This window comes from Solea solea, chromosome 13 (genome assembly GCF_958295425.1).
Source record: "Solea solea chromosome 13, fSolSol10.1, whole genome shotgun sequence".
Classification (NCBI taxonomy): domain Eukaryota; kingdom Metazoa; phylum Chordata; class Actinopteri; order Pleuronectiformes; family Soleidae; genus Solea; species Solea solea.
In genome coordinates this window covers 10552433-10565062 of record NC_081146.1, presented here as the reverse complement: position 1 = coordinate 10565062, position 12630 = coordinate 10552433, and the positions used below count along the sequence as shown (strand labels likewise).

The 12630-nt window shown below is 39.5% G+C and overlaps 1 protein-coding gene across 1 annotated transcript in view; it reads right to left on the bottom strand.

Moving 5' to 3' along the window:
• The window catches only part of si:dkey-233k19.3 (dynein axonemal heavy chain 11), a 48364-nt gene extending 37721 nt beyond the window's left edge, over positions 1-10643 (bottom strand). Inside the window, exons 1-25 of the mRNA XM_058648362.1 lie at positions 10296-10643; positions 8885-9028; positions 8574-8767; positions 7952-8141; positions 7740-7839; positions 7408-7619; positions 7004-7225; positions 6756-6923; positions 6494-6610; positions 6270-6407; positions 6071-6186; positions 5768-5960; positions 5376-5480; positions 4883-5278; positions 3839-4171; positions 3384-3638; positions 3119-3288; positions 2810-3032; positions 1892-2008; positions 1723-1809; positions 1476-1634; positions 1306-1389; positions 1024-1182; positions 803-925; positions 86-208 (exon numbers count right to left, since the gene is read on the bottom strand). Of these exons, the coding sequence (XP_058504345.1) occupies positions 86-208; positions 803-925; positions 1024-1182; positions 1306-1389; positions 1476-1634; positions 1723-1809; positions 1892-2008; positions 2810-3032; positions 3119-3288; positions 3384-3638; positions 3839-4171; positions 4883-5278; positions 5376-5480; positions 5768-5960; positions 6071-6186; positions 6270-6407; positions 6494-6610; positions 6756-6923; positions 7004-7225; positions 7408-7619; positions 7740-7839; positions 7952-8141; positions 8574-8767; positions 8885-9028; positions 10296-10514 (4347 nt within the window). The 5' untranslated portion in view covers positions 10515-10643. The remainder of the gene's footprint in view (positions 1-85; positions 209-802; positions 926-1023; positions 1183-1305; positions 1390-1475; positions 1635-1722; positions 1810-1891; positions 2009-2809; positions 3033-3118; positions 3289-3383; positions 3639-3838; positions 4172-4882; positions 5279-5375; positions 5481-5767; positions 5961-6070; positions 6187-6269; positions 6408-6493; positions 6611-6755; positions 6924-7003; positions 7226-7407; positions 7620-7739; positions 7840-7951; positions 8142-8573; positions 8768-8884; positions 9029-10295) is intronic.
• Between the last annotated feature and the right edge of the window lie 1987 nt (positions 10644-12630).

Here is a 12630-nt window from a genome sequence, read left to right as displayed (position 1 = left end):
ATGGGGCCTCTCCTTCTGAACTCTCATCTCTATTCACTATCAGTGCCTCTCACAGACAGTCATGTTCAGTGACTTGGATATTTACCTGATGATCCTCAAGCGTTTCAATAAGCTCCTCATCACATTTAAGAAGAGGCACGGAGGTATGGTAATGATCTTCATATGAAAGCTCCATTGATCCCCACGTTTTACTGATTTCTGTTACAACCTGAAATGTAAATAATGGAAAGTACAATGATATCAATTCAGATGAAAACTGTATGTCATCTGATATTCATCTGCAGTATTTTAAGTGAACTGTATTTAATTTAATATTTGTGCAGAATTTAAATGTTGACAGAGAGGTTGTTCCTGGAATCTGTTTGAGCCACTTAGAGGTTACAGCTCCTAGTGTTCCTGTCATCACTGGGACCTCAGTTACCTTTACTCCCCACATCTTCTCTAGCTCCCTTGGTATTTCTCAAGCTTCCTGTGTTCCTACTTCTTGATGTTTCTGTCGCTTGGGATTGCAACATCTATCATTACTGCCCTCTTCTGCTGCTTATCAACAACCACTATGTCCGGTTGATAAGCCACCAACAGTTTGTCTGTCTGGATCTGGAAGTCCTATAGACTATAAACCCAACCCAAAGTGAAGCCAAACACAATTCAGGTGGCTTTCTTAGTTTCATTTTACTATCCAACACCCACATTTTGTAACCTTAACCTAAGCCACATTTAAGCTTTTTAGATCATGCATTTAGTTTGTTAAAAATAAGCCATTAATACCAATGTGTTTGACCATTTATAAGTAATGAAGAACCTTCTCAATGGCCACTTCTTTGACTGCCTTATCCACTATATTGCGAACTTCATCTTCGAACAAATGGAGCTGCAGCGCCAAGAGGTCTTCCAAGGTGGTAGTGTCAGTAACAGTGATGTTCATCTGTTTAAAAAGAATTATAGTCAAATGCAAAGTAAGTTCTGTCCCGTAGGAAAACAAGTGTTCTAGAGCAAGACCTCCACTGTGAGTACTGAATGCACCTGTGTTGTTCCAGTTAGCTGCATCCAGTGGCGCTCTCGTATTGCCAGGTTCTGTAGATAACTCACGGCACGCAGTGATGTCAACAGGTTCTTTACGTAAAGGTCTAGCCCAGAATACACATCCCATACACGAGCCTCCTTGTCAAGCTTCCGTATGTCCTACACAAACAGAAGGCAGGTAAACATAATGATTTATGAGGGGACAAACGGTGACAAACGGTACTTGACAGTAAGACAGCAGGAGAGATGTGTGATGTGATGTAGCACTGTTGGTGACCTCACCTTGGCAAACCCCCTCAATTCGGCATCCATCTGTTCCACGTTTATCTCCCTCCATTTGGTCATTGTCCAGTTTTTCACACTGTTCTGTAAAGATAAAGTTGCAAATTTAGTTCTTTAAATTAAATTTAGTCAGTTATTCAGCTGGATTCACTTCAAATTAAGCTACTTACCTGCACAAATATGACAATGTCCCACAGCTCTTTGAGGATGGTGATTTCTCTCCTGCAGAGCTTAATGTCTCTATAGTCAGGAATAATAACATCAAATAGATTTGTGGCCTTCTGGAGCTCTGCTACTTCTTTCTCCATGTCTCGAATTGCTTTTTCAGACTTGGAAACAACACATGAAAACTGTTATCCATACAGAACATTCTGTTGTTGTTTTTATGCTATATTCAAGCAATTGCTAAATTCCTACTTTCTCCAAACTGGTGTAGGGATACACTGCAATGTAACCAAAGGGTGCTGTTGCTCTGAACATCTCCCTGAATTCAGTTTGTTTAACCTAAAACATAAAAAAGTACATTCAGTTCAAACATGTGCACATGTAATTTCCCTGCAAATAAGAGCAAAAAGTGACAGGTCACCTCAAATGCCATGCATCGTCTCCGTAAAACCATCACTTCCGCATTCTGCATGGGAGCCACCTCATGCCTCACTTTAATGGTTAGTTTCTTAGCAGCACACCATTTCTCAGGGAGCTCCTATGGACAAAATTGGTTTGCATGGCCACAAAAATAAATACACAGCATTAAGATTATTAGCCTCCAAATTATGTATCTGTTGTTAGTAAAAGAGTTAAAGCTCCAGTGTGGAACCTCTTTTGCCCTCTGTGGATTTCTGAGTAATTACCAAAACAGTCTGCGGTCTCTATGACCCTCCCTAACCAACACTCTCTCTCAGTCACTCACACACACACTCACATAGAGAGAGAGAGAGAGAGAGACAGAGAGAGAGTGAGGTAAGTTATGTGTTGTATACAGTATTGTAAGTGTAGCTGGTGGTAGAAACAGCAGCAGTTGTGGCACACAGTCAGGCAGTCGTTCAGCCAGCGTTCAATTGCTATGGAGTACAGATTTTCAATATTGCACATTCATCAAAAGCCAAAGTGATTAAAATATGGCTGTGAAGTCCTACAGAATATCCAGGTACATTTTTAGCTGTAGAATTTCTGAAACTTTTCATGGGCACTTCTTTGTGTTACCAGTTCTGATGTATGAACCTGTTTTGATTTACTCAAACATGTTTCTTCCAACTCACCTACTTAGTCATGACATAAAAAGCATTAATCTGTGTGCAGAATGGGAATGTCACAACAAACACAAAAATAAAAAAAACTACAATTCTGAAAAACACAGAGAGAGTCATGTGGAGACGATCAGCTTAATCAGTATTGTGTGAACTCATTTGACAATGTTTGAATATAACAGACATGTGTTTATGTTTAAATGTTATGCACTTAAACCTTTAAGTAAAGAGTACCAACAATGAATTATTTTTCTTACCTCCATCTGGGAGTAGACCTGTTCCGGTATGGCCACACCGTATCGTTCTAGGAGTACTATTGTGTCTTTAAGAGGCTCAAACATCTTGTCTGTGGCTGTTTGTCTGTCTCTGACAGCCAGCAAGTGACTCATAACTTCCACCAGACCACAATGGTTTCCTTTAGATACAGGATGATTTAACCCTTCAACAGTGTCTCGAATGAACATTTGCAGCTCATCGAGACTGAGTGGGAAAGAACACGCAGTGAGGACAACTGCTAATATTACAATGAAGCCTGTATTTAATAGCCATGCAGAACTGAATTTTACCTCTGTGTGACATATGTGAGAAGGTGCTCTTTGAAAAGCCAACTCCACTTCATAACAGAGTTAAGGAGGCTGACTTTAAAGAACTTGATGTCCACCCGAAACCATCCATCAAAGACTCTGAAATCCTCAAGCTTGGAAATCTCAATGTAGAGATCCTCAAAGTAATCGATCTGTAAAAATAAGACCGCAGTGGGGGAAACAATTAGGGCAGCCAGCATGTATAGAAAAATGTGATGCATGATTTCATGAAAGCCTTCTGTTTTACCTGTTTTTTGAAGTTATCGATTGTGGGAGGGCTCTCAGGGAGCACATCTGCTCTGTGAGCCTCTGTCTCTTCATCTGTAAGTGGACGTCCATACAGGAGAAACAAGCTGAGAAACTCAGCACTGTCATCTTTCCACAGATGGGTGTAGCAGTCAAACTTTCCCTGGTAAATTACTGCTTTCCTCAGAACATTTTCCACACGCTCCATTATTTCTTGTCTCAGGTGCAACAAATCTAGCATGTCATCCATTACATCCTGTAAGAGTAAGATTACATAAAATATAACACCTGGAGTGTCTACTATTACTACAGGAATACAATGTAAAGATTTCAGAAAGTTTTATCCATCACAGTAGGAGTTTTTTAGTCAATACAAAACACTTGCACTTTAGACAATGTACAGACTGATTAACACAAAATGTATTTGTTGTTATTTGTTTTGCATGTTTCAAGTACCTGGTAACTCTCCATGCACAGGTGATCAGCCACTCTTTTCACATTCACTGATGTCTTGTATATGTCTCTGACCAGTCCTTCTATCAGTTCATAGAGGCCGTCCCCTGCATCTCGCTCCAGTGAGGGATGAAAAACCACTCGAGAGCCATTCAGCATCAACTGAGCCTCAAAGAGAGGAGCCTGGTTTGACCAAGACTCCATGTTGTCTACAAAAAACTGAAGAGAGCTGCTGATGTAGCTGTAAAGCCCCTCCACCACCATCTCGTCCACGTATTCCAGGTATGACTGCCACATCTCTGAAGCTGGGTCAGCATGAAAAAGGACCATATTCTCCTGAAGATGTTGTAGGATATTGGAGAGAAGGTTTGCACAAAACTGTTAATAATTTGAATAATTTTCAGAATAAGTAGGTGATATTCAATTAGCAGATCAGAATCAGAAAAAAACCCATAAAGAACAGACAGTCGGTCTTTAGTGAGGCAGGAAAAAATACACACAAACAAAATTCCTGAGGTCCTGCTAGACGCTAACACTGCACATCAAAAAAACAAAAGGCAACTTTGCAGTCCTGCATAGGGTACAACTTGCATCAACTGCTGCAATGTCTCAGTGCAAGTCTTCATCAGGCAAATAACACTGCAGCTCAACCATGGATAAACCTTAAGGCACTCTGCCTTCAGGTGAAGCATTATTATGAATTTATTTTTCAAGCATAAGAGCTCAGAAATGTTAAAAAAATATAAATGAATGATACACTGTACCTTCACCTGAAGACAGACTCCCTTAGAACATCTTGCTGAACCTCAATACAAATTTGATTTTCACTTATTTTATCATACCTGTGTTGAGTGTTTTCTCTACAAACTAGAGAAAGCACCCAGAGAAGGCAAACCTCTGCTGAGTTTCTCACAGTGTCAAAACACCTTTTTTTCTACTTCTTTTTTATTATGAAAAACAATTATAACTGGTTTTGGCACCAAGTTTTGTATAAAAAAATCTATAATGCACAAGAGTGAATATTATTATAAATGTAGCCATATGCACCTGCACCAGCTTATGGACTGCAGCTCCGTCCTTCATTATTGCGTTGTACTTCTTATTGACACGGTCTCCTCTGTCTTCCAGCTGTATAAGTGAACCCCTCTTGTTGTCTTTTCTACAAAACATGGCTTGTTTGCGCCATTCTTTCATGAGAGACTGAATGGCTTCACAGTTATCCTTGGCTTTACAGACTCGACCTGCAAGGTCTTGGACCAGGTCTTTTGTAGTGCTGATGAAGCTCCCGCAGTCCAGATCCTGCCATGTGAAGTCAGTCTCTGCTCTCATCAACTGCAGGTCTATAGAGTCCAGCTCAGCTCGGATTAGAGGAAGTTCTACTGCCAGCACTGTCATCTTGAGCTTGTTGTACCATTGTACTAACAGCTGGAGACTGCTCACATACTATGTGAGGAATAAGAAACACATATTGGTTATGGCTTAACTCAGATAAGTATACATTAGAGTAAATTAGGCTGCAGGTAACTTGATTGTTTCTTACCTTTGTGAACATGTCACGCTTTTCAAAAACAGTCATTGCAGCTGCAGGGATCTGACCCTTACTGAGACTCTGAATGTATTTTACATCTTTTAAGACTTCAGCGAGCTGAGGAGTGAAGTAAATGGATAAATACAGTGGAAATGTGGAAATGTCTCAATGAAAATAAATGTTTAGTGTAAACAATGACATATATATATATATACACACATACATATACATATATACACATACATACATATATATACATATACACACATATACATACATATATATATACATATATATATATATATATATATATATACATATATAAATACATATTTAGGCATGGGACAGCTGACCATATTAAGCAGTGACTTGCATTTGTGTTTGCAGAGACATTGATTGATTACCTTTGGATTGAAGTTGACTGAGATCAGGCCAGATGTGGCATTTCTGGAGATTAGGGGCTGGTTCAGGTTGATCAAGCAAGACTGCTCTAAACCATTACACCAGTCAGTGTAAACATCATGCTCATATTGCTCCAGGAGACTCAGCATTTCCATGTACATTTTGTGGTCCTTCGCCATCTCCACGCTTGCAAGCCTGGAGACAGTTAACTGTCAGTTAACTGAATCAATCTGCCAATAACCCTTCTGGCTAACAAGCGTTGCTGATGATTGAATAATCCACTGGAAATAAGTGTTTTTACTAACATGTCAAAAAGTATTCTTAGTTTCTTCCATGGTATTTCAATGCGTTGTCTGATCATTTTTGCCCACTTCAAAGCCCCAGATGTGTGAGCCGTGTTCTTAAGCAGACCTCTTTCCAGCTGTAATCCAAAAAAGTCAAATAAATTATTTTTCTATTCATGTGCCTTGGATAGACAAAATATCAAAGTGTGACCTGTAGTACCTGATAGATCTGGGATTTAAACAGGAATTTACATTTCTCCAACTCATCTCTGAAATACTGCTGCAGCAAATGGAGGCTGGGGCTGAATATCAGTCTAATTTGTCTTCTCTCCAGGAAGGGTCCAACAATAGTTAGCAGCTTAAAGACAATAAAATAAAAACAAAAGTTGTCCCACTGTTTTACTAGCACTAATCAGTATCATACTGTCATCCAATCCTGCTTACTTTGGAAGCTGACTCCAGTCCTGAACAATCCTTAAAAGCCAAGCATAGAAGGCTGGCAAGGTGGCGTTCAAAGTCCACAATCCACTCTTTGAAATCCTTATATTCATTTTCAAAATCCTGGTGACATATTTAAGAAGACAAGAGTTTACCATGCACTTTAAATTAATATATCATAAACAACTGAATTAGAATAATCTACAGTGAGTACTAACTCATAGTTAACATTTGAAATGCCAATTAAGTGATTTATAAATATTTTTACCTGAGAGTTTAAGTCAAATGGGCTGTTTTCACTGTGCTTCATCATTTGGCAGTGATTAGTAAACTCTTTATACATCTGAGCAACACGCTCACTGTAGAGTTTCCCTTGGAGTCCACCAAATTCCAGCTTTTCCATCCTCTGAAATTCCAGCATTATTTCAAATAAGCCCTGTGAAGATAACATTGCATTGAAAAACAAACCCAAACAACTTCACTGTGACACCTGAATACGAAAAAACCTCGCCTCACCTCCAGCTGTAGCATACGATTATGGAACTGGTTGAAACGTGCAAAAATCATGGCAGATGGGAAATCCCAGGGTGCATGTGTCACATGGTTGACCAACCGCTCCCTCTGGGTCTGGTAACAGCCTCTGAAACATCTGAAAACTTGGATTACTCTCTTTACCATTTGCAGACTTTCCACTGGGTCCTCTCTGAGCAGCAGATCATCAGATAGGTAGGTGGATGCCTGAAGGTTGAAAAAAATGTGTATCGTTGAGTTTGTTCAAACTCACAACCATTAACCGTATTCAGAATAATAACCGAGTCTCAGAGAAGCAAAATAAAAAAAGGCTAATTTGAAAGCTAACTTCACATGTACTTGTAATATCGATGTAATACGTCACAGAAGTTTTGAATCAGGATTCTTACCTCTTCAATGAGCATATTGCACAGTTCCTGTAGTAACACGACAATGCGTGCTGGTCTTTGATAAGATTTACAGTTGGTCCAGATAAGGAAGAGTATGTGAAACAGTGCAGGGAGGAGAGTTTCCCAGTGAGAAAATCCTTTCTTCTTCAGCTGCGACACATGAGCATGCAGTGGCTGCAGATGGAGGTTAATGTCCTCTGCTTCTTGTAGTGCTTTTTGATTCAGACAAAATATATACAGTATTCAGACAGTATATAAATAATTACAACATAATCAATGTTAAAAAGTTTGCAAACACTCTTTCAACTTTGGGAAAGAGCAACTATTCTTACCCTCAAATACATTTCCAACTAGAGTCTTGATTGTTGGATGATAGCTGCTATCCATCATCTCCAACATCTTTGCCATCTTTTGAACAATTGGACTCTGAAGCTACAAGTAAAAGCAAGTGAAAGTTGCAAACACTTGGACACACAGTGGATGTCAGAAGAGGAAAATAAATTAAACTATATTTTTAGGAGATATCAGGAGTAAAAGAGAATACCTGGTGATAAATGTTCTGTACATTGCTCATCCTGGATGCCCAAAACTTCAGCTCTACGGTGGGCCCGGGATTACTGCCTGTCATGAGTAGATCTGATGAATTCTCCTTTAAAATCTTCTGGATTAGACTGGCCCAGTTGATGACCTGGGTCTCTATGGTGTGGGCCAACACCCGGTCATAGTTATTATACCTGTGAAAAGTGTGTAAATGATGATGATGATGCTAGGAATTGTTCATATTTAAATTCACTGGCCACTTAATTAAGTCAAACTGCTTGTTACTGCACATATCTGTAATCAGCCAATCTCATGGCAGCAACCAAATGCATTTACACCTGTTGAAGTTCAAGAAGACAGGTAATTAGAGTGACTTTGAATATAGTATGGTTGTTGGTGGTATTTCAGAAACTGTCGACCTACTGGGATTTCATACACAACCATCTTTAATGTCTCTGGGGGCAAAATGCCTCGTTGATGCCAGAGGTCAGAGGAGCATGACAAAACTGGTTTAAGATGGTGAACATCGAGCAAGACGATGGGTTTAAGTAGCACAACACCACACTGGACACTTTATTATGTACACTTAGCACCTACAGAAGTGGCTGTTTAATGTATATTCCTACATTTCAACGGAGTTGTGTAAATTTTCTATCCAGTCTGTTGCAGTTGGGAGAGGGAGGACGCTTTCCCCTAAAACCTGTCCTCGTAAGACTGACGTTTTGCTGCACATGTTCTCAACGTGTCGAATTATGTCTTCAGATGTCAGATTTGGCCACATCTGGTGGTTTTTGTTGTTTGACAGCAGTGGGGCGCATACCTATGCAAAAAGAGACACAAAATGAATTCATCCAGAACTCACAAAGGCAAGCTACAAACAAAAATAACTTGCGGCAGATGCAGCAGGTGTGTGATGATGAGGGGGTATAACAGTCACCTGCTCCACTGTGCCTGCCAGCTGCAGAAGTGGCGAGGGAGACAAGAGGCCAGAAAGCACAAGTTCCCTGTAGTTTTCAGAGCTCACAGGCTCAAACCTCTTCTTTAGTAAATAGATTTTCTTGTCTTGAGCAACAGGTGGGACCTGCATTTGACAATGAAACAAAATGTTACAAGAAACAAATAATGGCAATTCTAAACAAATAAAAGGCCACCTTGCTAATGCTGGATGATATGGCCTACACATATTATGGTAATAAAATGCTTCATAAATTATTTAACATTGATTATTATCACAATGCAGTTGGGGTTGCTGGTCTTTGAAATGGGGAAGCTCATATCAGGCACAGTTCTTACATAAATTCTGCAAACGAACAACTGGAACAAGGAAATGTGATAATTATGTAAAACTGAAATGGTATAATGGTGTTTTTATTTAAATTGTATATAGGTAAAAATGAAAAAAAAAAAGGAATATATCACTGAGCAAATAAGACACAACGACCAGCTATTTGTCAACAGACGACCCTCGCAAAATCCACACAGGACTGATGCAGAAAAGGCTCCACTGTTGTGTATGTTTCTCAAATGCTGCCAATCAAAAACTGTTCCTCCCATCATCATGCAAAAGCCCAGCACCACAACCACCCAACCCCCTATCCACTTTCATGGAAGCCCAGCTTCCTGGGAAGTGACATTTTTCCAATCACCATCTCACCGCAGTGGGAAAAAAATAGTTGAAGCTGAGCTTCAAGTGGTTTCAATGCGGAGGATGCAACGGGAATATGGAAATCACATACGATAATCCGTCATCTGTGATAAACACCTGATTCTGTACAAACTATTGACACATTCTAATCGCGTTCTAGTGCACGTTTAGTATTGAAATGTAAATACAACACAATACTGTTTGACTAGATTTTTGCTCCTTCTTAAGTAAGAAAGAAAACAACACTTGTTAAAAGTCAAGTAAAAATAAAAGACATCTGGTGACAAGTGTAACAGCGAGGACTCCTTCATTCACATCATACCAGAAAGGACTTAATTCATTTGTGTTGAACATTTACGCTTAGAAAGTGAAACGCACACTCTGGTTTGTCCATTCAGGCTACTGTAGTAAGATGGCAGCGCAAGATGGCCACCTCTATAAGGAAGGCCCAAGTACATATATCTGCCTTCATATAAGGCTAAAAAAGAACAAACCTTTTAAAATTTTAGGCAATTGTGCACTTACACAAACATTCTAATCGATGGTATAACTAATTTCTGCCAATAAAGCTTTCTAAATGTGACTCACAGAACCTTTAAAACAGTAATTCCGTAAGACGTTGGTGTGCAATGCTAAAATCACATAATTGGCCAGCAGCACACATATGCTAATGCTAATTATGAATAACATTACACAGTCATACCTGCTTTAAGGCAACCAGACAACCTTTTATCGCTGTGAAGAAAATAACAAACTCCTTCTCAAAAAAGTCTTTCAGAAGAGTCTGAAACTCCTCGTCAGCGGCACTTTTGTCCCATGTTTGACGGCTGAGTCGCAGCAGAGAACAAACTGTCTCCTCCACAAACTTCACCCTCACGTCCTCAACTACACTGCAAACACTCTCGTCGTCGTCGTCGGACATGTTTGCTCCACCTCGACCATCACCTGCTTCACTTCGTCACTTTCTCAAGGGAAACTCAGTCGTGGAAAAGCTATAACATTTTTTGATCACCTCTTTTCTTCGCAGTACTTTTACTTCACGCCTGTTTAATAAGAGGACTCGCAAGAGCTGTACAGTCTCGGAGGCGTGTCCGCATTCCGTTGCTTAGCAACGGCCACGACCGTCAATCACTGCCAAGTGCCTGAATGTAAAGTAACTTCTTTCGAAGCCGAGGGAAGTTTTTTTTTTTAAAACCAGAGGCAACTCAAATTGTTTTTACTCATTAAGTTTAGAAAAGTGAGCTAATAAATCCTACAATTAAGAACTGGTGAATGGAAAAGGGTCTTAAAAATACAAATAGTAATAACTAACTGTATACTTTGGGCCAAACATGTTTTTCTTAAAGGCACAGTGTGTAAAATTTAGCAACATGTATTGGTGAAGTTGCATGTTGCACCTGAATATCCTTCATCTCACACTTCCCTTGCAAATGTGGTAGATAATCTATATAGCCATCATTTGGCATCAATGTAGTGTGTGTCTATTGTAGACTATTGTAAAAACAATATAACAGCCTCGTTAGAGATGCAACTATAAATGGCTCATTCTAGGGTAATGAAAAATAACAATTCATAAAAGTATTTTATCTTCAATTTAGCCTAAAAAATATAATTACATCTATACACAATGGACCTTGAAATAATAATTTATTTCATCTCATTTCACGCAAACCTTTATAATTAGGGGATTTCATTCAGTGTAGTGTATATAAATGTACAGTAATACCTGTTACCTACCCCTGTGACAAACATTGCGCAAATGACAGGATTAGACATGAAGGGATTATGGTGTTGGAGTCACAGACTGTAATAAAATGTACGTTTGAGGCCAGTTTGACTGTTGTCTTGGCAGCACAGCAATTTACCCAGCAACAGCAATTTACAAGCCACTTTGCCACACTTTATTTCCTAGGAGTCTGACCTCTTGAAATAAATAACAAATTATACTTTTAAAGAATCTTAAATTGTTGGCATCCTGTCATAAAAGTGATACCAGATACTACTGTAGGCACAGATAGTAGTTTGTTGTATAAAACACATGCAGGATTTCTATTTTTTGTCTATTTTTTCATGTGTTTTCTTCTTTTTCACATCAAGAAACAGCACAAAAAAGACAAGAAAATAAGATAAACTCCTCAGGTTTGCAGGTGGCATCACTGCTTTGGGCCACAGCAACACAGCAATGAAAAGACCACCTACGGGGTCTTGTCTGCCTGTTGCTATGGTGTTATAGTGTCCATAATAACAAGTTGGAAGCAATGCATTCAAGCAGTTAAGGTGAAGATGGCTCCTGATGTAATCCACATGCTCAGTTTACTCTGAAAATCAGTACAGGTGTTAACATGGTCCAGAACATGAGTCGTTCAAATTTGCAAAAGAAAACCACTGGACCCTGAAATGGGATGATATGACAGAGAAAAAAGGTTGACATCTGGCAATGCAATTCCATGTAGTGACATCCATACAGTTTGGTCTCTGTGTCAATAAAGGAACAAAGACATTTTTTTGTTCTGTTGCTCCCTGTCAGTCTGTGTCTGTCTGAGCCCCGGCATCTGGGAGCTGTAACATCACAAAGTGTGCAAGACAGATTGCAACAATAACGCCTTCCCAAGGAACACAGAACTATTCCTTAGCAAACATTGCTGTTCAAACCTGGCACTTTACCCATTACTTCGACCATTGTACTGCCAAGGCTTGTCACACTGCTGAGCTGGCCATCCTAATGTCTCCATCCACTGCTTGTTGTGCAGTCTGCCACAACACAACACAACACAACAATCTGACTGTAAATATGTAAGTTCATTCATCACATGAAGCCATTTTCTGTTCTGTTCTGGTGAAGTGTATGATATAATAATACTGCACTTCAGGTAGTTTAGAATGTAGATATGCTGGTCTGTGCTTTTATTGTATGTTGCACATCATTTGGCCGTTGAATATTGTACTGTGGTATAATCCATAATCTGTAATATGGAGCAGCTCATCAATGACTGGCAGTGTCGCCAGAGTTCTGTTGACAATGCTGTATTGATTCCCTA